At 34.8% G+C, this 27,527-nt stretch overlaps 1 protein-coding gene across 4 annotated transcripts in view; it reads right to left on the minus strand.

The window, feature by feature from the left end:
* Positions 1 to 27,527, minus strand: part of LOC150105306 (polyamine-transporting ATPase 13A3-like) — a 479,234-nt gene that overhangs the window by 157,269 nt on the left and 294,438 nt on the right. For 3 of the 4 annotated variants that reach the window (XM_090394683.1, XM_090394684.1, XM_090394685.1), the window contains 3 exons: positions 19,033 to 19,153; positions 11,306 to 11,430; positions 1,873 to 2,072 (listed from right to left, as the gene is read on the minus strand). In XM_090394683.1, coding sequence (XP_090250809.1) covers positions 1,873 to 2,072; positions 11,306 to 11,430; positions 19,033 to 19,153 — 446 coding nt within the window. The remainder of the gene's footprint in view (positions 1 to 1,872; positions 2,073 to 11,305; positions 11,431 to 19,032; positions 19,154 to 27,527) is intronic. The other variant, XM_090394686.1, reaches the window with a different exon arrangement.

Below are 27,527 nucleotides of genomic sequence, written 5' to 3' on the forward strand. Positions count from 1 at the left end.
ATACTTTTAGCCTGGTTTGTTTTTGAACTAGGTTTGGTTTAAATATAGAGTTAATTACACCTGTTATTTTTAAATATTTTGCAATTTTTACATTTATACCTTTTTCATTTTCATATGTGATCATACATCCTAGGTAGTTAAATGAATTCACCTGTTCTAAGATCTTGTTATCTATTACTATTTTAGTTCTTACTGGATCTTGTCCTTTAAAGGCCATAGTTTTTGATTTTTCCGTTGATATTATCATACCATAATCTTTGGATATCTCGTTTAGATTTAAAATAGCTTTCTGTAAGTTATCTTCAGAATTTGTAATTATTATTTGGTCATCGGCAAAGAGGAGAGTGTTTAAGTTAACTGTAGGAGAAAGTTTAATTCCTTGATGTAAATTTTTATTCCATTTTATTATTATTTCATTTAAGTAGATATTAAAAAGAGTTGCTGAGAGGGGACATCCCTGTCGGACCCCTTGGTTTATCTCTCTTGTACATGATAGCTCGTGATTTAATCTTATTTGTATTTGATTATTTTCATATATACTTGTGATAGCTTTCAGGATATTATTTGGTATTTGTCTTTCTTTTAATATGTTAAATAATATGTTTCTTTTAACTTTGTCAAATGCTTTTTCAAAGTCAATAATGCAATATGTGTTTCTAAATTATATTCTCTTCTTTTCTCTATTATTAATTTTAGGTAAAAGGCCGGGTCTATACATGATCGTCCTTTTCTAAATCCATTCTGTACTTCTAAAATAAAATTTTCAGAATATTTCATCAGTTTGCTATTTAAGATTCTGTATATGTTTTGTAACAACAATTTAGTATACTGATACCTCTATAGTTTTTAGGGTCATCTCTATTACCTTTTTTAAGGATAGAAATCACAATTGCTTTTTCCCATTCTATTGGGGGGATACCAGTTGAATAAATTTTATTTAAAAATAATAAGCGTATTTCTTTGAATCTTGTTCCTGCGTATAATCTTGTTACTTATAATTTAGAACTCATAACTCTTCATCAATATTCCTTTCAGTGACACCCTTGAATATCTATCTTCTGAATTTCCAGCTGACACTGTCAACCTTTGTAAGTCTGTTATGAATTCAGGATATTTCACTTGGAATTGCAAGTGAAACCTCTATACTCGACTACAGTCCAAAATCATTAATCAATTATCAACCATTTCTCTCCATATACTACAAAAAGAGATGACTCCTATAGGATTTCTGTCACACTATATTAAGGTCATGTCTGAAAGTATGTCTCATGATTATAGCTACTTTTACTATCTTCTAAAGATAAAATATCTCCATTGTAAATCGTAGTGCGTGTGTGTGTGTGTGTGTGTGTGTGTGTGTGTGTGTGTGTCAAATTCCATGTATCCCGAAATTGAAATATTAAGCTGGGGGTGTTTTTGTAATAAACAATTTTGGACAAATGGGATATTCTGTTTTTGAAAATGAATTTCAGGACATCAACCTTACATCCAATTGATTAAATATAAGTCCAAACTGAATTCACCAAAATCCAAGACATTATTTAAGAGATGTGATTATCTGTGAAATTACTAGTGATGGTGGTGTTGGTTTAGTTGTGGTACGTTGTAGTTGGTGGATTGAGTGGCGGAGACAGAGAGCTGTAGAGTAAGTGCCCTCTCTTGATGAGTCTATGGACTCCCTGGAGGTGTCATGTAATAATAATAATAATGCCAAGTGATGGAGAGACAAGATATGCTCACAAGGGGGGGGGGTGTTCTGATTAGGGTTATATTTTTATTGTTATTTAAAGAATATCTAATAAAATCAAAATCACATGGTTTGTTTTCTACATTCAATGTCAAAATGTTCTACGATTGAAAAAAATAACATACAACCTCGACATTATTTTTACTGCTGTTGAATTCATCTGTAGGCACATCTTCATAAAACTTCGAAAATTCAGCAAATTTCATTTCCAACTTGGCTGGTTCCAGATTATTTGGAGGAAATGCATGAACAATTATTATATGGTCAGCATAAGGTATCATTCCACACTTCCTAGCAACACTCATTGCTGTTAATAAGTTGTCCCCTAAAATAGGTAAAAAAAATAAATAAATAAAATAAATTTATGATTTTTTAAAAGCAACAGAAACAGAATGCAAGAAAGGTAGAAAATGGGCAGTCCTGGCTATTTAGTAACTATGCAGTGTTATACAGATCATTATTATTTTGATATTAATGCAGTTGAATCCTCAAAAAACTTCATTAGAGCTTTTTAACTCGTCATTTAAATAGAATATGTATTTACGACAACAACTTCTAGGTTTCCCTTTGGATGAGTCATTCTCAAGTTATGCCATATTTGGCAGGGGGGAAAGAAAGGAATTTTGCTCCCAGAAACTCAGGTTTTAACTTACACTATAACCCATACTTTACATTGCAACAGACACAAGTTTAGAGTTTAGGGACATAAGATTATAGAAATTGCATATTGTCTTTCCTAAAAACTTTATTTTATTGATTGATTGTGTGGGCTCACTATTAGTGAAGGCTTAAAGACAGCCTTGGCTTTTTGAAGATGGCAGCCAATCTCTAAGTAGGGAGATCAGCTTACTTCCTTTGGGAATAAAAGCATTAGAGAATTTATTTATTACATGTACTACACAATCAATAAAGTAAAAAAAATAAAATCCTTTCATCTTTCACTAACCTAGAATCCAATTCACAGCTTTGCAATGAATTGGAGATACAAATGGAATGGAATGTAATAATACATTCCATTCCATTCTATTTGTATCTTCAATTGACAAACCCTGTGGTGAACAATTATTCAAAGCATCAAGATGTTCCATAGCCAGTACCTTAAATTCTAATCATCTTTCTATTCTTCCGTGGAACAAGAATAACCTTATAGACCTCAATGCCACCCAAAAGCAGTCTAGGGAGCATTGAAGTACCCAAACATTTTATTTCTTAGAGTAAAGATCACATTTCACTTTCATTCAATTCTGATAATAGCTAGATCACATGATGAGATTCATCTTCTTAGGTTGACTTACTCCCCTAGCCATTTCTGGCAAAAACACACCTCAGTCATAGCTTCTTTAACCTCCAAACACCAGGTGAATTTTTCTGTTCAAGACACTACTTCTCAGCCATAAAACTGTTCGCACATTTTGAACAGCACATCAGCAATCTTCTTAAAGATGTGTGATGCTATCCAGAAGAAGAAGAGTACAATCTGATTTAATCACTGACCCCTATCTCACAGATTCACTCCAATCACTCCCCCATATATGATCTGTTTCTGCCTTTGCTTCTTATATAGGTATTTTCAAAATGTTCTATTAAAATGCCTGACATCATTTTTCCAGTTTCTTTTCTGTTAACAGCAGCGACTACTGGTCAACTTTCATTTACCATTCGGCACGAAACTCAGTGAACTAACTTCTCTTCCTTCTCTTTGAGTCCATCTAGTTCTGTTTTTTTTGGAACAACCTACCTCATGTTGTTGTCCTAAAAGATAACACCTTTCAGCTGTTCTAGAAGAATCACATCAATAAATTTTCCCTTCCCCGGAAATCTCTTGCTTGCACACAACAATGATGTGATATAGGTTTTGCAATCTCCGTGTGTATGTTTGATAACAAATAAACAAACAAAAAATAATAAAATCTAACAATAACTATATTCTCAGAAAACAATCATCATTAGAGGTTATTACTGGTGTTTTTAGAAAGGCAAAGGCAAGCTCACTACATGAGTGAGTTATCTGAAGACTATAAAAGTAGTCTTTCCAACTTCTAATGACTTCTATATAGGATATTAGTTTTCTTCCATCTAATTTTGTGCAAAGGAATGTCAACAGCATGGTATGCCAATCCTCTCTTGCCATAATGATGGTAGCAGATGTATTCTCTGAGAATACAAAAGAACAATTTCTCTACATCAGTAAGTTATATGAAGACTATAAAAGTAGTCTTTCCAACTTGTAATGACTTCAATATTGGATATTAGTTTTCTTCCATCTAATTTTGTGCAAAGGAACGTCAACAGCATGGTATGCCAATCCTCTCTTGCCATAACGATGGTAGCAGATGTATTCTCTGAGAATACAAAAGAACAATTTCACTCTGTTCACAGAAACCCAAGTTAAAGTCAAAGGCCATTTAATGCAGCCTAGGATGTAATAGGTAAGAGAGGATGAAGTCTGCTGTCTGATGAGTACAGTAGGGTTGCTAGTTTGAGGTGCAGTTTGAATGTGATATAGAGATTATATTTATTTAGTACACTGGCTATATTTTCAGATGTATTCTGAATATATGGAACAGGAATAGTAGCGTTGTGTTGTCTTCTACTAAGGGAGATGGAAGAGATTATAGCCACTGGATAAAAGAAGTGCGATGAAAGTAGATGGAAACACACCCACACTCAGAAGAGATAGCAAGGATGAAGTAATGCATAAGTCATATATTTTCCACACAAGTAGTGAAAAGGTGAATCACCTTATTAGTAAAATACTCTGGAGCAGAAATAGAAGTTTTTTTTCACTTGGTTAGACTATAAATTAAAGATGCCAAGTGTCCCTGTCCAAGTGTAAGCAACATAGTTTGGGTGTGAAGTATCTTCACAAATGGGCTACTTTTATATAACATCATTTTAATTAAACATTCTATTTCTTCCTTCCTTTTGCAGTTATTATGATTGCCTCCAATATGTTTTGTTCATTCATAGTTTCATCATTTTCTCTGCATTACTTCAACTTTGGTATCACTTCTGGATCTGGCTCCCACTGATGAGATCTCAATAAAGGTCGAAACCAGCTGAGTAGTGGCTCTTCTCGCAATGCATAGCATTATACATATCCAAAAAGGGATGTGCTTTTCATCGTGGGATACTAAGGCAACTGATGTGAATTCATTAGCCTCTATATACAAGTAGCCCAATTGTCAAGATACTTCATGCATAAACTATGTTTGCTTACACTTGGACAAAGGATTAAACCAGGAATATAATTTCTTGGCATCTTTAATTTTCATCTGCTAGAGTTTCAGATATATGTAATTTTGCTTCGTTTGGTTGGAAATCAGGAATTGTAACTTTTTCAGTTTGTGGAATGTGATTTTGTTCTATCATGTGAGTCATGATTTCAGTTGTTGTTGCAACTTTAGAATTTTTATTCATTTGTATCTTTTCTTTTTAATAGTTCCATGGAAATTATCAGAAATGGGAACAGAACAGTCTTAAAAATTTTACATAATCAAGATAACAGTGATCTCATTGCAGAATTAATACAGACTGAGTCATTGTCTGTTTGACATGGAAAACATGTGACATTGAAATATTTCCTGATCAGATTATATCTTTGCAGGCCTAAAGAAATTAAATAAATTTTAGTTATTTGTGAATACAATTTGCAGTTTTTGTTTAAATATGTATTTCAGAGTTTTGTAAAAGTTGTATACACATGGGAACTAGATTATTTTTTTAGAAGATATGATTTCTTTATTTTGGAAATTTTAGATAAGGAATAAGGAATCAGTGTAGAAATAATAGTAGGAATCAGTGGCGGCCGGTGAAAATTTTAAGTGGGGTGCTGCATATACAAAAAAAAAAAAAAACTTTTTTTTCCTAATCAGTAACAAATTTATTAATAAATATATTTACATATTAAAAATTGCTTTATTAAAAATATTTCATCCTCACCACAAACAAACATTAATAATAAAAGTTTCGTATCAATAGCAATGACAAGTGCAAACAAATATCGACATTAGATTGCAGTGCATTTGTTTCGTGTAATGATAATTGAAAAAAATATAATTCTTTTCATATTTTCAACAGTGACACTCATCATAATTCAGCCTTGTATTTATAATAAATAAATAATTATATGTTATTTTAACAAAATAAAATAAGATTTACAAAAAATAGTTCACCACACACATGCACCAATAATAAATGTTTCATATCTCACAGAAATAAGGCATGTAAGCATACTAAAAATACACTGCCGTTTGAGTAGTTACAGTTTGGAATGACATAACATGCAATGATGAGAGCAAACAAATATCGGCGTTAGATCGCAGTGCATTTGTTTTGTAATCTAAAGCATTAATTGAACAATTCCAATTATTAACTATTTAATCAATGTCAAAACATAAACTGTAACCTTTAACATGTTGTACTGCATTTATATAATGTTGTAAGCATTGTTATTATTTATAAGCACAAACAAAATTAAATTTTTTCATTTTTGCCTTGGGGGTGCTGCAGTGCCGCAGTGCTTATGTTTGGGCTGCCACTGGTAGGAATCATAACATAAGTAATTAACTATGTTGGCTGGCTCATGGTATATTTTGTTAATGTTTATCTTGTTAATGTTAAGTGCAATCTTGTTTGTATTGTACAGTGAAACAAAACCTGCTACTAAAACTGTTACATGAAGTTTTTTTTTTTTTCACTATATTATTTTAGGAAATTACAACGTACTAGGATATACATTAAAATAAATTTTAATATATTTCTATATTTCGGCAACAATCACGCTGCCATTTTCAAGAACTTAGGTACAAGGTACGTGCACACAGGCACAGCACAAACAATAAATGAGTAAGAAGAATGAAGCTATTATTTCTCCTAAAGTCCTGATGGTGCCCTCTAGAGGGCGATGTTGGTATTCTTGGGCGATTGGGCTGGAGGTCTTCTGATGAAGTTTTCCCAAATTTGAGGAAGTCTCATGCAGCCAAATTTGTTGAGGTTTGGTTCGTTTCTTAGGGCTGAAGCTGATTCTATGAAAAGCCTTTCATACCTGTATTTGCTACGGTGTATTATCCTGGCTTTTTTCCACTGTATTCTATGGCAGGTATCCAGAGCATGGTCAGCAAGACCAGAGTGGCTGTATTGGTGAAACCGGATGTAGTCCTTGTGTTCTGAAATTCTGATATTTGCTGTCCTGCCTGTTTGGCCGAAGTAGGACAGCTTACAGCTGCAAGGGACCTGGTACACCCCAGGTAGGTCTAGGGGGGGGGGAAGGTTGGTCTTTTGTTGAGCGGATAAGGGATGCCAATTTTTTTATAAGGTTTGTAACAAGAAGTTAAGTTATGTTTTTTTAGGATTTTTCTGATTTTTTCTGAGGTGCCTCGGATGTAAGGTATGGTGATGGATTTAGAGTAATCCTTGTTGTGAGGGGGAGGGGGGGTTGTGGTTTACTGGCTTTAATATTTTTTGGATTTTTTTTGGGGGGGGGGGAGGGGGAGTAGCCATTGGCTGAGAACGTGTTGAGGATGTGGTTTCGTTCTGTGGTTAGGGCACTGTCATTCGAGCAGATAAGTTTAGCCCTGTTGTGTAGTGTCTTAATGACTCCATATTGTTGTGAGGGGGGGGGGGATTGTTGGTGAATGTATCTGCCTGTATGGGTGGGTTTTCTATATACTGAGAAAACCAAGGTTCCATCAGGCTGGCGGGTGACCAGTGTGTCTAAGAACGGAATGCAGTTGTTTTTTTCCTCTTCTAGGGTGAATTTGATTCTGGGGTGTTGGTTGTTTAAGTGTGTTAAGAAGGAGAGGAGTGCATCGGAGCCATGTGGCCAAATAGCGAATACATCATCTAAATAGCGAAGCCAAATGGTTGGTTTTTGTGGGGCAGAGTTCAAGGCTTGCTCTTCAAAAGTCTCCATATAAAAGTTGTCCAAGGGTGGGGAGAGTGGAGAACCCATGGCTGTCCCCTCTATTTGTTTGTAGAATTTTCCTTGCCAAACAAAGTAGCCTGAGTTCATTGTGAACTGAAATAGGGCTGTGATATCGGGAGGAAATTTAGCTTAGATTAGCTCTAAGGATTCTTTGAGAGGGACATTCGTAAATAAGGAGGAGACATCAAAACTGACCATTATGTCAGTGTGTTTGCGTGTAAGGTTTTCTATGCTGGCTTTGAAGTGGGCTGAGTTTTTTATGTATGAAGGTGTGGTGCCAGTATAGTGTGAGAGAGCTTTGGCCAAATGTTTAGCTAGTTTGTACGTGGGGGAATCAAATAAATTTATTTATTTATAAATATATAAATAAATAATTAAAACCATATAACTCCATAAATATGGAGTTATATGGTTTTAGTTTGTTGGTGATTTCCACAGGCCAAGAAGTGACCTTCTTAAGGAGCCTGTGGAATTTTCTAATTTGTGAGTTGGTGGGATTGTATTCGATAGGGAGGTAAGTGGCACGATCTAACAATAGAGATTTCAGCTTACCTGTGTAATCTTTTTGGTTCAGCAATACTGTGGCATTCCCTTTGTCAGCTTTGGTGATTATTATTTTCTTGTTTTTCTTTAATTCTAATAGAGATTTAATTTCTTTACTGGGCATGTTGGTTTTAGGTGGTTTGGCTTTAGTCAGAACACAAGCTACATCCAGTCTAATATTGTTGGCGACGTTGCTTGGGAGGTGTCGGATCCCGCGTTCAATCTGTATTATGATATCCTCAGCAGGTATTCTTTTGGGCGCACTGGCGAAGTTGTGGCCACGTGCGAGGGCGTCGAGTGCTTCGGGTTTCACACTTAGTGACGACAGATTCACTACCGTATTGGTAGGAAGTTGCGGTTTAGAGATCGCGAACTTTTTTAAATTTTCGAATTTTTTGATGTGTCGATCTCGGACTAATCTAAACTCTTTCTCCGCTGCAGTGCACGAGATGTCGCGTAAAATCGACCAAATTTCGTGGCTTAAGGTGCTTGAAAGGTCAACTTCAAGTGCCTGTATAGCTGAGTTAGCTTCACTTAGGATATGGCGAGTGGCGGCAATTTGTTCTCTGAGTAAGGCTTGGCTGGCACAGTTATAGATACGAAATGCCTTTTGCGAAGAGAAACGGTGCTTGAATTTCACACAGTTAGGGATTACCTGGTTATCCCGGCAGCGCTTCAGGAAGGCGAGACGATTCAGTTGTCTTGCTAGCTTCAACTTCAATTTACCGTAATGGCGTGCTTTACGTGCAGTAACATCTCCGTGGATTATCGTAATTCTCGTGGAAAGGGTTAGACGTTGGTTATGCATTTTCACTATGTTATTTCAGGAAATTACAACGTACTAGGATATACATTAAAATAAATTTTAATATATTTCTATATTTCGGCAACGTCACGCTGCCATTTTCAAGAACTTAGGTACAAGATACATGCACGCAGGCACAGCACAAACAATAAATGAGTAAGAAGAATGAAGCTATTATTTCTCCTAAAGTCCTGATGGTGCCCTCTAGCGGGTGATGTTGGTATTCTTGGGCGATTGGGCTGGAGGTCTTCATGCAGCCAAATTTGTTGAGGTTTGGTTCGTTTCTTAGGGCTGAAGCTGATTCTATGAAAAGCCTTTCATATCTGTATTTGCTACGGTGTATTATCCTGGCTTTTTTCCACTGTATTCTATGGCAGGTATCCAGAGCATGGTCAGCAAGACCAGAGTGGCTGTATTTGTGAAACCGGATGTAGTCCTTGTGTTCTGAAATTCTGATATTTGCTGTCCTGCCTGTTTGGCCGAAGTAGGACAGCTTACAGCTGCAAGGGACCTGGTACACCCCAGGTAGGTCTAGGGGGGGGGGAGGTTGGTCTTTTGTCGAGCGGATAAGGGATGCCAATTTTTTATAAGGTTTGTAACAAGAAGTTAAGTTATGTTTTTTTAGGATTTTTGTGATTTTTTCTGAGGTGCCTCGGATGTAAGGTATGGTGATGGATTCAGAGTAATCCTTGTTGTGAGGGGGGGAGGGGGGGTTGTGGTTTACTGGTTTTAATATTTTTTGGATTTTTTTATAAGGAATATAAGGTGTTAGCAGATTTTAGTGAAGTTAATAAAGATAATACGGTGTTCTTTTGTTACCCAAGAAGGTGGATGAGTGATAGATATCACAAAGTGATGTATAGATATGCTGAGCATAAGACTAGGAGGGTGACCAGCAGTGTCAACAGTTAAACAACAGCAGTCCAAGTACAGTTCTGTACTTGGGCCACAATTGTTTAATTTGGGTATATTAATGATGTTGGGGAAGACAAATATTTAAGCATGACTGACTAAATGGATATGAAGAAAATCTGAGTTCATGCAAGAGAAAGCAAAAAAGTAAATTATGGTTTGCTTTAAGGCTTCACCAAGTAAAACTCCTTGGAGTTCAGTCTCTATAGTTCATCTATTAATAATGATGGTTTGAAAGACCTGGCCTCAAAAATCCCTAGGACTAGAAGAACATTTATAAGAGTTTTAGAATGGAAGGTGAGTAAGCTTGATGTCATTCAGAGGTTGCAACATTTCTGACTCTTGGAAACTAGTTTTTCATCTCATAAGACAGGCATATCAATCAGAACAAATACAATTAACAGACTTATAGGCTTTGTAGATAGAATTAATTGTTAACTATTTTATTATAGTATATGTTAGGTTTCCATGAAATCAAATTACTTGGCTGTGGCAGATTACTGAGCTTAATACTCTGAAGATAAGGAGGAGGTTGAATTCTTAAGACAATTAACAGGATTGGAGATTAGAGTGGTCAGTAAATCAGTTGCTATTTCTGCAGTGCTTTTGGCTTTGGATATGGTTACAAGTTGACAGCCAGCAACATGATGCTGGAATTCAAATGAGTAGCTATAGACCTTTCTTACTTTGGATTTCTTTATTCTAAGTTTAAGAAATATCACTGGTTAAGTTAAAGAGATAGAGAGAGAAAGATAAAAAAGATTCAATGTGTGTTTTGTTCTTTAGCTATCTTTCTTAGTACTGCTTAGTTTCATTACATTTCATAGCCTGCCATGTATGCTTCCTGCAGCTGATAATAAATTTAGTTACTAGTGGTGTTCACATCAAATATGAAGAATGAAAAAGTGAAAACAGATCCAAAGTTATCAGCCAATGTGTCATACCAGTTATGACATACAGATCAAAGACATGGCTAATAACCAAGCAAATACTGGATAGAATGAGGAAAACTGAATGTAAAATGGAGAAGGACATGCTAGACATCACACTACAAGACAAAATATAAGAAAAAAAAAGTGTTGGATCTATATAGGACAAGAGATGTTAAAATTACAACAGAAATGAATAGAACATATCATGGATGAAAAGTGACAAACAATCACCCAGTGGCATCCACATGAAGGCATATGAATGTCTGGATGACCAGAGAGAAAGTGGTGGAAATAGCAGGAGAATGTTGACAATGGGAAACTTTCAACTGCAAAACATAGAGACAAATAGGGGAGATATGTAACTACAAATGGTTATAAAAATGACTTAGAAACTTAAGTGGTGTTATTCTATTCTAAACTTATTATTTTTGAAATCTCACCTGTTACCATTACTGTACGAATTTTGGCTCCTTTTAATGTTTTTATAACTGAAGTTGTCTCTTGCTTTAAAGTATTCTGCATTATTAATAGACCTAAAAATGTAAGATCACATTCCACCTGATCCCTACATTATGGAAGAAGAATGGAGAGAAAAAACATGTAATTGAAATTGTCAGTTTTAAAACTGATTAAGGAATTAAATTAAATTTTATACTACAATGTGTATATTACAGCAATAATTAGTCCAAAACATGTAAACAATATTCTAACAAATCAGTTGACACAGAAACTACCATAGTCAACTCTCACTACAGTGAAAGCAAAGAAATTAAAGAAATAATTTGCTATAGTCAAATACACTTTAAAAATATAAACACCATAAACAAAAAATCAGCTACCGCCTATTTGTTTCCGTATAGGGAGTAGGTGGGACCATTTACCCTACAATAATATTTTATTTACAAATATTTTGGCTTGAAACTAACAAGCTACCCGCAGGTTAAGAATCTTGTCCAAATTATACACCCAAAAGTCTCCTGATGATTCCTATGTACTTGGAAACCTGTACACAGGTAATCCATGTTTATTCCACTCCCTTGCCAACTTTCTGACTCGTCATCATACATTATGTAAGATGGTTGATGGTTCCTTATCTTCTAACTATTACAACTAATGCCCGGGTTCCAAAAGGTTCAGTTCTCTAATCCATCCTCTTCCTTTATATCAACGACCTACTCTAGTTGATTACAACCAATACATGGTTTTGCTGATTACAGCACTTTGAACTCCTCCTTTTCATTTGACAAATGGTGTGTTATACAAATCACCACAACTTAAAGAACGTCAACCTCCAACATCAAAGCCAATCTTCCGGGGGGGTCAGATAACATTGTCAATTTCAATATTTCAATGTTAGCAAAATACAGTTCTGCCTTATTTCCCACAAAAGAGAACCTTTTGTTACAATATTACAATGATTGCCATCCAATCATTGTAATATTGTAACTAGGATTTCATTTTTGCTCAAGGTATTAATTTACCTGTGAAGAGCTATTAGCCTTATACAAATTACAACCCACCAAATACTGCTCTCACATTTGAGTCGAATAAAAATACTTGACTCAATACAGAAGGGGGCAATTAGGTTGATAAATGACTTGTTGCTTATCAATTCACTCTACCCACTTTCACAGACAATTTGGTTTCTGCAGCATGCATCCCCTGTAAATATTTTTTATGTTTTGTTCATATGAACTAGCATTAACAATTCTTCCACTGTACTAAATCCAATGAAATACATCCCGATGCCACCCAACTTCCCTTCATAGTTCAACTCCATATGCAAAGAGGTTTCTCTTTCTCCTTTGTAATTCCTTCTACTGCTGTATTCTGGAAACAGTCTGCCCTCATGCATTTACCAAGGAATATAATACAGAGGTCTTCAAATCAAACATGAACAAGTTTCTCCTTTCTCAGCTCTCTACTAATTCATATTCATGGTACACATACTATAGGTTGTGATTAACCAATCTCTCATATGTAGGAACAACATAAAAAAACATTATGAAGCAAAGTGGAATTAGGCCCTAATACCAAAATTGGAGATGATAATCACAGCTCTGTACTTTATGCACATGATGTATACTCTTATATATATCCAGCAGAAGGCTGAAGATTCCTGAACTACACTGAATAATTACTGTAACAAAGTTAGTGTGAAATCAGTAATAAAAAACAACAACAACAATAATTATGGAAATAGACAGCAACACATAAAATCACCTGCATTCTCACTGAGTGCATTCTCACCTACAGAACAAATAAACTATTTTAGCTATTTAGACAACTTTTAGCAATGATGGCAAACTGCAAGTGGAAATAGCAACAGAATAAACAAAGCTGGTTATGCTGGGAAACTGGCTGAATGAATTTATATGGATAAGAGATAAATTAGTCAAAACACTAAACTACTGTATGCAAGACAGTATTCAAACCAATTTGAACTTGGGATCTGAGAGCTAGGTTAAAAATGAATGTTGATCAAAGAATGGACACCACACATATGAGAGTTCTGAGAAAAATTAGGAGATTGAACAATAGATGGCTTCATTATGAGAAGATATTATGAAGGAACCTGGCATTACTAGCATTCAGGAATGTGTGAGCAGAGCCAATGTTAGATGGTGCGTTCACTTAAACTGAAAAAGAAAAGTCAGTAAAACAGGTGTTTGTTATATATAAAAAGATAAAGCTCTTTACTTTGTGCAAGTGATGTTATATTCTTAATTTAATTCAGTACAAATATGCAGGATTCCCTAACTAAATTGAATAACAACTGTAATAATTTTGGTATGAAAATTGGCAAAAAAAAAGATGGACAATACAAAAATAGACAGGCACACCAAAAACATCAATTACATCCTGAATGGAGAGCCTATAGACAAGTATTTCAGCTATTTTGACAGTTTGATTGAAGATTTCAAAAATTAAATTTGGTGTAGACAACAGAATAAGCAAAGCTAGTAGGATGGGAAGAAAAGGTGAATACATTTGTATGGAATAAGGGAGAAATTAATGAAACCACTGAACCAGCTGTATATATGACAGTATTCAAACTAATTTTAAGTTATGGATGTGAGAGATGGATTGAATATAAAATTGATCAAAGACTGGAGACCATAGACTTCTGATAAGAAAGAAAGAAAGAAAGGAAGAATAGCATTTTTGACTCAGAAATTCTGAGCCACTATATATATCAGGGGGAATATTCCGAGTGCGCTAGGTATGCAGTGCACATCCATGGAATATCAATATCACAGATGTTATATCATCTTGTCAGGCATTAGGCATGCTGATCCGCTCGGGAACTTCGAGAAGGAGACCTACAGGAAGGGCACACGCGACCGGGAAACACTACAGGAACCAGGAGAAAAAACGTAAAGGGAGCCAAAAAGTCCTCTCTCAACGACGTGAATCATTTTTAAACCCCATTATAGCACCCTCTTTCTGCACTCCAGATGTCTATGACACTCCCCCATTTGCTGTCACCGAGTAACATCACCTCCTTGCTGTACGTGCATTGCTTTTTTTGGGGAATGCGAATTTCTTGCGCCTTCCACGAATGCCTACTCATCGCTCGTTACATCATCTTTGGTGGTCAAATTGCAACCTTTGAACTTTCGTTCGCACAATGATACACGACTTTATACATGGCATATTTTAACATTGATGTTTTTGGACAAATTAAGATTCCATCTATATTAGACAATAACTTTAAATATAGTACAATTTAATATTTCCTACTTCAATTTCATTTTAATTTAAGATTCAACCTCTCCTTTTATATTTTAATTCCTTTTTAAGCAAAGTTAATATCTGCATTTTTACATATTATGTCTGTTTTTCCAAGAATACAAGTGTGCTTTTGCTTGATATTGTTCTCTTATTAAATCTTGAATGGAGCAGCTCTATTCTTGATAGAGCTATATTTCAAGATCTAACACTCCCCTAATTATTTCCTGGCTTTGCGTGATTCCTAAAATGAAACACAGTATACTGATGCTTCATGAAGAGGGCACTTTTCGCCTCATAAACATTGCATCACATTAGCGTGAATAGCTCGGGTGTGTGCATTCAAAATACATATGTTTACATTGTGGATGGTTTTGTTTGCACCTTTGATCAGACATACAGATGGTGTAGTGGGTCAAATTCTTAGTGTTCCAGTGATTTAAACCACCCAGAAGGCAAGCCAGGGTGAGTGCTGAGAAATCAGCACTCACCCTGTCAATCAACTAACCAATCAACTGCCACCTACAAATTGGTGGCAGTTGATTGGTTATTGTGTCAACCAATCCAATTGAACGTTGCCATTGGTCAAGAGTTTCGTATGTTTTGCGTGCATGAAGTGTGAACTGACGTGGTGGACAAGTTTTTATATAATATAGACAAGTTTTCAATATATCATTTTCCATAAATGAATAACTTTTTTGCTCATATTTACAATGGGGGAAACAGTGCTGACGATCTAGTGAATGTCCTGTTTTCTGCCAGAACTTGCAGATTGTATGACTATAGTCGAAGGAGATGAGCTTCGTCCTCCTATTCCAAATTTACTGTGCAAGCACATAAATGCAAAAACTGAGTGTATATATATATATATATATGAGACACTTCTCAATTTCACAATACAATGCAGTAAAATCGGATGTGAAGTGCTGTCAAGACTTTTTTTTGTTGGCTTTGTTTATTATTCTTCAAAGAGAAAGGTGTCTGGAATAAGCATGGATATTCTGACCTTAATCATTTAACAGCAGAAATGCAAAGACATGAGTGCTCCCAATCATATGTTCAGTCATTTTTAAATCTTAAGATGTTTGGAAAACAATGAATTGACACTCTCCTTGACAAACAAAGAAAAACTGAGGTTACCATCATAATGAACAGGTAAAGAAAAATACAAAAAGAATGAAAAGATTGAAGTATAGTGCAACAAATACTTGCACTAAGACTAATAGCAGGGAAAGCTTAAAGAAAGAAAGAACAAAAAAAGATATACTGCTGTTTCATAGATTTCCAAAACGCCTTTGATAATACTGACCAAGGAATCCTATGGTGTGGACAATAAATTGATCCACCTGTAGAAATATATAAACAGCCAAGCACAAGTTGGGTGTTTATATCTCCAGCAGGTGTGACTGGAGATTGGTTTGCTACCATTCAAGGCACAAAACAAGGGGACCAATTTCACCAATCATCTTCATCACACATCTGGAAAGAACACTAGACAATATTAAAGAAGAAGGTAGAGGCATTTCAATAAATGGCATGAGAATAAACTACCTCTGCTTTGCAGATGACATTGTTCTGACTGAAGAAGATACAGCAAGGCTGGAATAAACACTGCAAACAATATATATGCAGAAGGAAAAAGATATGGGCTAAATGTCAATTTTGAAAAATAATAAAACAATGATATTTGGACAACAGGAGTTACCAAACAAAGTTATCATAGAAGGACTTCAACTAGAAAATGTGGAACACTTTGCATCTCTTGGATCCAAAAAAAGATATAAAAATTAGAATTGCCAGAGCAACAGCTATCTCAAATCTGGAAACCTGTATCTTCTGCAGAATGTTCTATGGGTGTGAGGCCTGGATACCCCTGAGAGAATCTGAAAGGAGGATATTAGCATGCGAGAGGAAGTGCTATAGAAAGATCTCGAGAATAAGCTGGATCAAGAAAAAAGTGAACAATGAGGAAATATATAGACAAAAACAACCAAAAAGAAAACCTGATCCAGAAAATGATCAAAAGGAAACCACGTCTATTTGGCCACATATATAGAATGAATGATGAGAGGAAATTTGCAGAAACTCTGTACATCGAGTGATCTTATACAAAATAGAATGCAATGGAAGAATCATATCAAAATGGCATCAGACACCTACAAGTGTTGAGCCCATGGTTGTTGTTAACTGAAAAAAAAAACAAAGACATTTTTAAAAAGATTAATTGATGCTGTATGCTATGTGGCAGATGTAGGGTCCTCACCATATGTCATTATGCCCATAGTTAATCATGAGTCACATCATGGTAGCCAACCTCCTAGAGAGGAGATGACACATGAATGGAATGCTATTTGGCTAAGCAAGACCTCCTTTGAGAGGTCATGATGAGTCTGAAGATTCAGCTAATCTAGGAAATTATGTAGAATTTTTAAATGTGCTCTGTGAGTATGATCCTCTTTTAGATAGTCATTTAAAGGATTCAACTGTATTTCAAGGAACTTCTTCAACAGTTCAAAATGATATCATTAGCACTATATTTGATGTGGTTAAAAATGTTATACAGCATGTTAGATCTGTCTCTCGCAGTAGAATTTTATTTCTAAAATTAGCATTTGTTAAGTCTCTGGATAATATCAAATATCTCCAATGCAATTCCAACTGATTTCAAGTTATATATATATATTCATTTTGCTTTTCATAAATTAAACATTTTCTGTTATCCAATGACTGTATTATAAACAGCTGTTATTACACATATTTTTTGGAACTGAAAATTTGAAAGTGGATGTTAGGACAAGTTGTGTTTAGTTAGCTGCTATGTTTACTGTTACAATAAATCTGTTCTCTTTGTATGTAAGCAGTACAGTCTGCTGGAGGGGAGTGTTTTTACGTTAAGTATGTTGTTCAAATTGTCTCTAATTATTACACTAATTGTTCCTAAATATAGTGCACAGATGTTAAATGTCTGTTTACTGCATTTAGTGTAAATAAAGTGACTTGTTTTTCTTGCTTGTGCAGTATAGCATCTGTTGAGGTTGGAAAGCTTTTTAACGGTATAAGAGGATTTTTACTCTAGTGTTCAGAAACAGCAGATGTAGTAAAAAAATTTATCTAATCCTGAATAAAAGCGAATACGTCTGTGTATTATAAGAAGCTGTTGATCTACAACAAAATACTAGCATATATGAGATATTATTGATAAGACAAAAGATCTGCTAACAGTAAATAAAATAAATAATAAAATAAATAAACTAACGAATGTAGTATTGCCAAAAGTGTGGATAATTCCGATAATGATTGAATATTAAGTATCCTATTATGCATAAAATGTATACTGAGTCTCAGTACACAAAAGAAAATTCTTAGAAAATGATGCGAAATATACATAAACCATAGAAATACACATAACATGCACACAAATTTCACGAGATGATTTGCTGCTCAATCAAGCCCCATGTATTTCTGCTATGCCTAAATGAATCACTTGATCACCATTATTAGTTCATTGGATTAGCTTCTCCCTACAGTTTTTAACTGAACTACTAAATGTACACTGTGGTTGTTTATTATTAATTAGTTATTTATACTTTACAAGCACATCTTTTTCCCTCTCCTTGTAGGTTTTATTTTAAATATGTCATCATAAATTCACTCATTCATGTCTAGACTTTATAGGATTGCATGATATCTGCTCAAGCCAGCAACTTTTAGGAGACATACACACACACACATATCACAAATGTAATTATTAATAATTTGTTTGCCATTAATGAAAGTATTTCAATTCACACTTATTCTTTCCTTTACGTTTCCCATTCTTACATAGCTTATAAATGATGACTCGCATATTTACACCCTTGAGTAATTCAAATATACCAACCAAATAGGGCATTCTCCTTTATTATTGTTTTCTCATATATATGTTAAAGCAAACACACTGTCCCCCACTCTACACAGATTTGATTACAATTAATACATTAAAGTATTCAAAGTTATCCCACAACTAATTACACTTGACCAATTAAGATGAGTGCTGATGCCCTATGCAGTCATAAAATTTACATACATTGATTAAAATGGGGTCAAATTGATGTGAATTTTGTAGTGCAGGTTGCATAAGGTACACTAAACCAAAATGGGCATGCGAAAATGACTATATATATATAATCATTTACCTTCGAACTATTTTTATATTTTCTTATTGTTGTTCAATGATTTGAATTTGAAGAAGCATACACAATCTGAAATTTTAATTGATCAAAATATAGGGGAGGAAATAAAGATAAATAAAAATGTAAGTTACTAGATATACGTTAAAACTTTTATGCCGTATTAACTTTTGAACTGGGATCCAAATTTCTGTAGGCTCTTCATATTTAACACATTTAAAAATTGCTTTAAACAAAATACAAATTATATTTTCTTGATAACTTGCCTTTTTATCCTCTGCACTATGTGCCAAGAAAATTTTTGGTCCAATTTTTTGTAAGCTAATGCAATGACTCGCAATCCTTGGATGGCATATTTATGAAGAAATTCATTAAATTCTTCTGGTACTAATAAGATACAAAAATTTAAAGAGTAATTTCATCAATATCACTTAATCGACTATAATGAGATTTATGTTTCAATAGTAATAAGCTCAATAAAGCCACATTATAATAAGAATTAAAAATTTATAATATACAAGGGTGGTCTGAAAAGTTTCGGCCTAACACTGAAAAAATGAATTTATAATTCCAAAATTATTTTTATTTTTCAACATAATCTCCCTTAAGACTAATACATTTATTCCAGCGATTCTCCAGGGCCATTATTCCGTCCCTGTAGTGGTTCTCAGTAAGATCTGCAAAATACCTCTCTAGAGCTGCAAGCAATCACCTCCTCTTGATTCGAAGAAAAACACTGACCAGCGAGGAAGAGTTTTAGTTTGGAGAAGAAATAAAAGTCAGAGGGAGCCAAATCTGGGGAATAGGGTGGATGTTCCAACAATTCATAGTGCAGATCCCTTAATTTTCCCATTGCCAAAACAGCTTTGTGGGCAGGTGCATTGTCCTGATGAAAGAAGATTTTTTTCTTCTGCAAACTGAATCTTTTCTCACAAATTTTTTCGTGTAATCTGGTTAAAAGAGAGGAACATATATTCCCTGATTATTGTTTTATCCTTTGCAAGATAATTAATAAACAAAATGCCTTTAGCATCCCAAAACACTGATGCCATGACCTTTCCTGCTGATGGAACTGACTTTGTCTTCTTTGGTGCAACAACCAGCTTCTGCCCACTGTTTTGACTAATGTTTGGATTCTGGTGTGTAATGCTGAATCCAAGTCTCATCCATAGTAAAAAATAGATACACAAAATCAATTTTATTCTTGTTAAAACGCTCCAAGCACTGTTCAGAGATTTTCATGAGAGTGCATTTTTGATTTGCTATGAGCAAGAGCAGCACCCATCTTACGCAAAGCTTTTTCATGTGCAATTCTTCATGCAAAATATATCCTACACGTTCTTTTGAAATGCCTAGTCTCAGCAATTTCACAAACTTTGACTTGTCGGTCATCCAATACCATATCATGCACTTGATCAATAATTTCTGGTGTTATTACACTTTTTGAACATCATTCATGTGGATCATCTTCAAGGCTGATACGGCCATGTTTAAACTCAGCAGCCTATTTCTTAATTGTCAAAAATTCTAATGAATTTCTTTTGGCGTTAAACCTTCTTTTACAAAGAATTTTATAACTGCACAATACTCAATTTTATCCACTTCAAGGGATACAGACAACACTTGTGCTTCAGACAGCTGTATAAAACAAACTACTTGATAGAATGACTTGCAATTTCACATGGATGCTTATGACAGATGTACCAACTTAGAAAAAAAAATTTGTGCCGATAGTGTTGCCATCTATGGTCGAGGCCAAGAACTTTTCAGATCACATTCGTATATATACATGTGTGTGTGTGTGAGCTAACGCAAGTCATGTTTGATTGTTTAAGACATGGTTCGTGTTCATGCAAAGGTCTAATTCATCAGTAGGCCATAGGTAACCAATGGCCAATCCATGAGTTGAATTCATATTCATGAAGATAAGCTTGCAGGATAAAGTAGCTTTCAAGGATACCTTGAGAAATTGCAAATATGATGTATGATATCTACGAAGGAAAATTTTTCTTATTCTTTCCCTTTCCTCTTCCCACCCATAGTGCATTTAACATGGGTTATGAAAAGCACTGATGCTTTGAAAGAATCTCATCAATTCTTGGATCAGTGCCATGGCATGTAAAACTGCAAAGGCTAGATGTTGAGAGTGCATGGGAAATGGTAAAGGAGTGTTTGAGAGAGGTAATGGCAGACTGCATACCTAGAGTCAGGAGAGTAAATCAAATGGGGGTTAAATGAATGAATAACACCATCAAGCTGGAGCTGCAAAAAAGAAAACAACTGTCGAGGGAATTTATGGATTAAGGTGCCCTGCAGGCACATGAACAATACAAGGCACAGGCCAGAAGGGAAACTTGTGTGGTAAGAAAGGAAAAAACAGATTATGAAAGGAAGTAAGCAATGCAGGCTAAAGAGAATCCCAAACAGGTCTTTTGATATGCTGTAAATAAAAGAAAGAATATATATAGCCGAATGATTTTAAGGCATGCTGATGGTAGGGAGGTAACTGAATTAGTCAAAATAGTAGAATTTAGTGAACACTTTGCAAGAGTATACATCTAGATGGTGATATTGCAGGAAACGAGAGAGCCAAAAATTCTTATACGGGAACTGAGGTAAACGGAATGGAAGTGAATAGCATATTACAGAACCATAATTTGAATACAGCTGTGGGATTGGATTGTATACCAGCTCGAGTTTTATGTGAAGTGGCAAAGGAATTGTCAGTGCCCTTGATATATTGTTTAATCTAAGTCTCAGCTCTTGGTTAGTCCCGAGAGGGGTGGAGAAAGAAGAAAACAGTTTCATTGCATAAAAGAAGCTCCAAGACCGATGTAGCAAATTGCCGACTAATCAGCATATCAGGAGTGTCGTTGTCAAAGTATCAGAAAAGTTGGTCAAGAGCAAAATACACGAATGGATAGATGGAAATGGGATACTGTATGGGGAGGAGGGAGAGCATGGTTCCGTGAAGGATAGATCATGTCTCGTTAACACGCTCATATTTTATAATACAGTGATGGCTGAGCTGGATAAAGGTAATAGGTTTACAGTGATACTACTGGACTTTGAGAGGATATCACATAGAATTGTAATCTGTAAACTGCAGCACATGGGGATGGATATAGGGTTGGTGAGATGGATAGGAGGGTGGCTGATGGAGAAAGAGATATCAAAGAGTAGTTTATTCAAGAGTAGAATCCAAAAGAAGGCCTGTAACTAGTGGAGTGCCTCAGGTTTATGTTCTTGGACCAAAGCAATTTAATTTGTTCATTAATGATATATATATATATATATATATATATATATATATATATATATATAGGAAAGGATTTTGAGAGGAACTGTTCAGTAATTTGCAGATGACACAAAGTTGGGTAGAGCAATAGTTAGTACACATGATGTCAAAATTTGCAGGATGATTTGGATAGATTGGCAGACTGGGCAAAGGAGAATAGATGTCAGTTTAATGTGGCAAAGTGTAAGGTTATGCATTTTGGGGTGAAAACGTTATCAGCAGAATACCATGTTAGTGGAACTGCACTCAAGGAAATTGACTTGGGGGTGTTAGTGGATATGGAGTTAAAGTTTAGAGGGCACAGCAAAAGTGGCTAAAGCAGTTCATCTGATCACTTGGTTATTGAAGAATATTTTGATGAGCAGAGAAAAGCAGGTTATTGTTCCTCTTTATTGAGCACATTGATAAGACCCCACTTTGACTACTGCATACAGATCTGGTTATCTGGGTTTCTTGGTGATGAGGAGGTGGAGAGGATTCAGAGGCAAGTGACCAAGATGGTAACTTCTAATGGAATGAACCTTACGAGAACAGGTTGAAGATTTGTATGTTACAGAAACTAGATGATAGGTGGAAAAGAGGTGATATGATTGAGACATTCAAATTACTTAGGGATTTTTATAAGATTAATTCAGAGGAAAATTTTTCAGAAGAGGTGTGGTAGTGGGAGAACTAGGGGCCATCCATGGAAATTGAGTAAGAGTAGTTAGCAAAGGTGTTAGAACTAGTTTTTTGCTTGGAGAGTGGTGAATGAGTGAAATAAGTTGCCAGAATATGTTGTGGATGCCATGACTGTGAATGAGTTCAAAGTATGATAGATACTGTGCAAATGCTGAATAGTTCATGATACGATGTTTTAGCCCTCCCTTGATGAGTCTAAGGACTCCTGAGTTGCCTATAATAATAATAATTCAGATTCCTATTCCGTATGATGCCAGATGGCAAAAATGTTGTCAACATGCAGAGTTCTGTATGCTGACAATTCTGTACTGTTGATTCTGTTACAGATGTACCAAGTTATAAGTTAAAAATTATAAACCAAGCAGTAGCTCAGGAGTGGTGGTTACAATGCTTGAAAAATTGGTCAAAGGTAGAATTCGGAATCAGTGGATTGAAATATGATACTTGTTGGAGGAATGCATGGTTTTTTGAAATGCAGGTTCCTCACTTTCCATAACAAAGTAATAGTCCAGTTGAGGAACAAAATGGCTACACTGTAACAATGATACACTTTGCAAAAACATTTGACAGGATTCCACATAGAATCCTGTTATATAAAAGTGGAGGACATGGGAAAAGAAATGAAGCTTTGACATAGAGATGGCTGATTGCAGATAATAAAGAACAGCATACAGTAGAGGTGAATCAAGGAGAAGGCAGATAATCAGCAGTGTGCCACAAGGCTGTTGCTATATAATTCTTTATATTAATGGGAATAGCATGAAGCGCAATAATTCATAAAGCTGATGTATAATCTTGCAGGATGACTTAAACATTTTAAATTTAAATAACAGCACTTGAGCAAATCATAATGGCTGCCAGTTTAATGTGGCAACATGTAAGGTCATGCACTATGGAACAAAAATACTACAAGTTGTGTATTAATATAGATGACTAGGAATCTGGGAATAATAGTGAGGAGAGAGAGTTGAAGACTAGAAGATAAGGATCACTTGGATGTTGAAGAACACAATGAAAGGTAGGAATATAAAAGTTATTATTCCTCTTTATGGCTTTGAAATAACCACATATAGACTATAGTGCATAGATTTGGATGCATTTCTTGTGGATGTAGAAGTGGAGGAGAGGATCTACACGCAAGTATCAGAATGGTGACAGGTCCAAAGCATGCTTCTTACAAGGATGGACAAGGGTCCATGGATTAAAAAGTTGGGTGAATATGTGGAAAAAAGAGGATATGATTAAATATGAAAGTATAACAATTTTAGAAGCTACAGCACATAATTTAAAGAGCTTGATGAAACAGTAAGATCCCAAGTAATGAAGAGAGAGGCTTTCATTATACTTAACTACAAATGGTGAAATAATATTAAATATAATTACAGAAGTTTTGGGTATTGAGTATTTCAGTAGAGATATATAAAAATATACTTGAAAAGACAACTATGGACAAGAAGTCATTTCAATATAAAAAGGAGTTGCAGTATAAGATTTTTACTATAATACAAAAATGGAGGAATCATGGAAATAGAACAAAGATCTCACATGCTAATATATGCTAATAATTAGAATTACAGAAAAAACAGAAGAGGAAGATGGTCTGATATAAAATCTGAGCAATGAGATTTTGCATTACATACTGCAAACTGCCCTTTAGTTGAGAAGACATCAGTTCAAATCTCATTGAGAATGCAAGAGACCTTTATAAGGACATTTCAACTTAAGGTCAATTAGCTGTCTCATATGGAAGTAGAAAGACTTTTCTTCCTGCTATAAAAGAGAGAGAGAGAAATACACAACAGAAATGTTAAAAAGGATTAATTAAATACCAAGCATTAACCAGGGTTCACATGAAAACAGCCTCATTCTCCTATGAAGAAAGTGGGAGTATACAAAATCTTTTGTAATCACAATTGTTTGTTATGTTGGCAGATGGGACTGTCTGGAGAACTTTGCCAGAAAAAGAACAGATGTACAGAATAAATGGGCACATAAATCTGGACTAGTTTTGCGCACTACCAATGAAAACCATTGAGTTAATTGGCAACTCGCTAAAATGCCACACATGGAATTCAATAATTATGTATACATAAAATTAAGGAAGAAAGCGAAATGACAAGTTGTTCAACCCAATGTAATAAAATCCAAGATCTAATATTAAATCAACTATGGGCAGTATACATAAATGATCTACAGCTTAATGAAATAGGCTATGAGATAAACTATGCAACATCTTGTAACAGCGAACTGGAGATCCGATATCTCGTTCCTATGTTCAACATCTGTCTCATAATGAGTGAATTAAAAAAAGTACAGATGTTAAAAAGTTTTCAACATCTGTCTCATGTTGAATGAAAAAAATGACGGTGACCAATTTAGAAATCTCTTTGTAAAATACTGCTTTTTATTTGTGTTTTGTCCCAATTCAAATAAGTACACAACAGCATTGTCCAAAACTAGTAATTAATTTACTAAACTGCCCTTACTTTTTACATGATATTAACAAACCATGGATATAACAAGCCTTGGAAACTTTAATCTTTTAACAGTTGTAGAAAATTTTTTATTGGTTATAAATAAATTACAGTAGACAAGAAATCATGTTCCTATACATATTATTTCTGGAAAATTTTCCATGTTAACTCTAAATTGATTTTATGGCTATTTTGTCTATTTTTCTTTAGGAGTAATTCTTTTATGATGTCATTGGCTTTTTACTCAATGTTTTAGGACATTATTGATATTTTAAAGACAGATACACAAAGAATATAAGGAAGGAATAATTTTAGACATAACTTTGTAGGACGTTCTTGGTTGTCTTCTTTTGGAGCAGCATCAGGCATATAGTGATAAACATTTATATACCACTGTTGAAGTATGACAGAAACGAAGTGGGGGGGGGGAATGGAAATGTGGCGACAGAAAGACGATCTCCACATCCCCCCCCCCCACCCTTTCCTTTCAGACATACTTCAGCAGTAGTATATCAATATTTATCGCTGTATGCCTGATGCTGCTATAAAAGAAGACAACCAAGAACGTCCTACAAAAGTATGTCCAAAATTATTCCTTCCTTACATTCTTCATGTATCTGTGTCATTAAATTATCAATAATGTCCTAAAACATTGAGTAAAAAGCTAGTAACATCATAAAAGGGATACTCCTAAAGAAAAACAGGCAAAATAGCCATAAAAATAATTATGTCCTTATGTTAAATCCTTTACCCAAGAGTAAGCAAACAACGTTTGCTTACAAACATTTAAAATTTGCAATTTTTATGAAACACTCTCTTGTACATTAGTGTCTTTTGACTTCACATCATTGTTGTTTATTATACATAGCAATATATTATATAAGTTTTGAATTTCATAGGATATGCCTGCTCATTGCATTTTTGCAATAAGAAAAAAAAAAGTGAAAACTTGGAACAATTTAGAGTATATTTATGGGTCGAAATAGTCAGTTTTTAATATTGCTCCTAATAACATTAATCGATTGACTTTTATATTTTAAAAATCTACTTTAGTGTGCAAATAGGAATTTAAAAAATTTATCATCATCATCATCAAATTCCTGCTATGTACCCTCAAGGGATGTACAGGATATGATAGTACTACATGAAAAATTTACATCATTTACAGGCTACTCCTGCTTTTCCTTGATTGTCATTGCCTGAATATAACATTTTGTATTTATTGCTCAGAAAGATCTCAGCAGTTTTTGTCTTTTTTGTTTCAGTCACCCCTATTATATCGATCTGGTACTTATCTAATTCCTCAGCTAGCTCCATTTCTTTGCCATTCAGGCTTCTTATGTTCATAGTACCGATCTTTAACTCCGGTGATGTTGAGTTGGGGCGTGTTTTCAGATTTGTTCCAGTAGCTGACTTTTTGCTGTTCGCCCTGGTTCCCTGGCAAAAACAACGGGGGCCTTGTTTAACCAGGCCATGCCCCAGCCGGCATGAAATTTTGTCATGTTGTACCATCATTTTGTATTTTGGTTTAGCCAATAAGAATACAATTTGGTCGGCTAAATCCCAAATTGCCAGCCCATCCTCATTCTTTCAGTATCCAGGTAGATACCCAACAGGGTGCACCCCGAGACAGTGAGGAATGGATATTAGGTCAGGAGCCGTGGTCGGTTCTCTGCATTCCTTTAAAAGGCTATGTGGAGGTCTTCTCTCAGTTATACAGCTTTGACCCTTAAGCACCCCTAAAAAAAAAAAAAGTTAATTAGTAATTTTTAACATAATTTTTTCAACACACACACATCAACTTCAGTTAAAGATGGAAATTACAAAAAGAAACTTTAATTTCAAAATGATCAATATAAGTTTTCCAAATTCTTAAATTCACTGGTTTTGTTGGCGTTATTTTCACAGCATTGCTTGTTTGTAGTCAGGGTACTTCTCCCTGTAGTTAATTCGGATGACCAAAAGAAACTGCTTTTATTCTTCATCGGCAGTGTGCAGTTTGTTTTATTTGCCCATCAGATCTACAGCTCTTTCTGCAATGTCAACAACAACAACTCCTGTGCACCTGAATGGTCTTATTTTGCTGACTGGAATGACTCGTTTTGCTCATCTTCATTGTTGTTCATTTGTTTAATTGTCTTTTTGTAATAAAAAGGCAAATATGCCTAAAGAAAAATAACTTGAAAATTCAACAATTTAATTTAATAAGTAGACTTATTACAATATGTTTGGATTGTGAATATGCTGTTGTATTTGACTTATTGTGATATTTCGATACACAAACTATGATATATTGTCTGTTGCAACT

The sequence above is a fragment of the Typopeltis vanoorti genome, chromosome 6 (genome assembly GCF_054136105.1).
Source record: "Typopeltis vanoorti isolate ZY-2024b chromosome 6, IOZ_Tvanoo_1.0, whole genome shotgun sequence".
Lineage (NCBI taxonomy): Eukaryota > Metazoa > Arthropoda > Arachnida > Uropygi > Thelyphonidae > Typopeltis > Typopeltis vanoorti.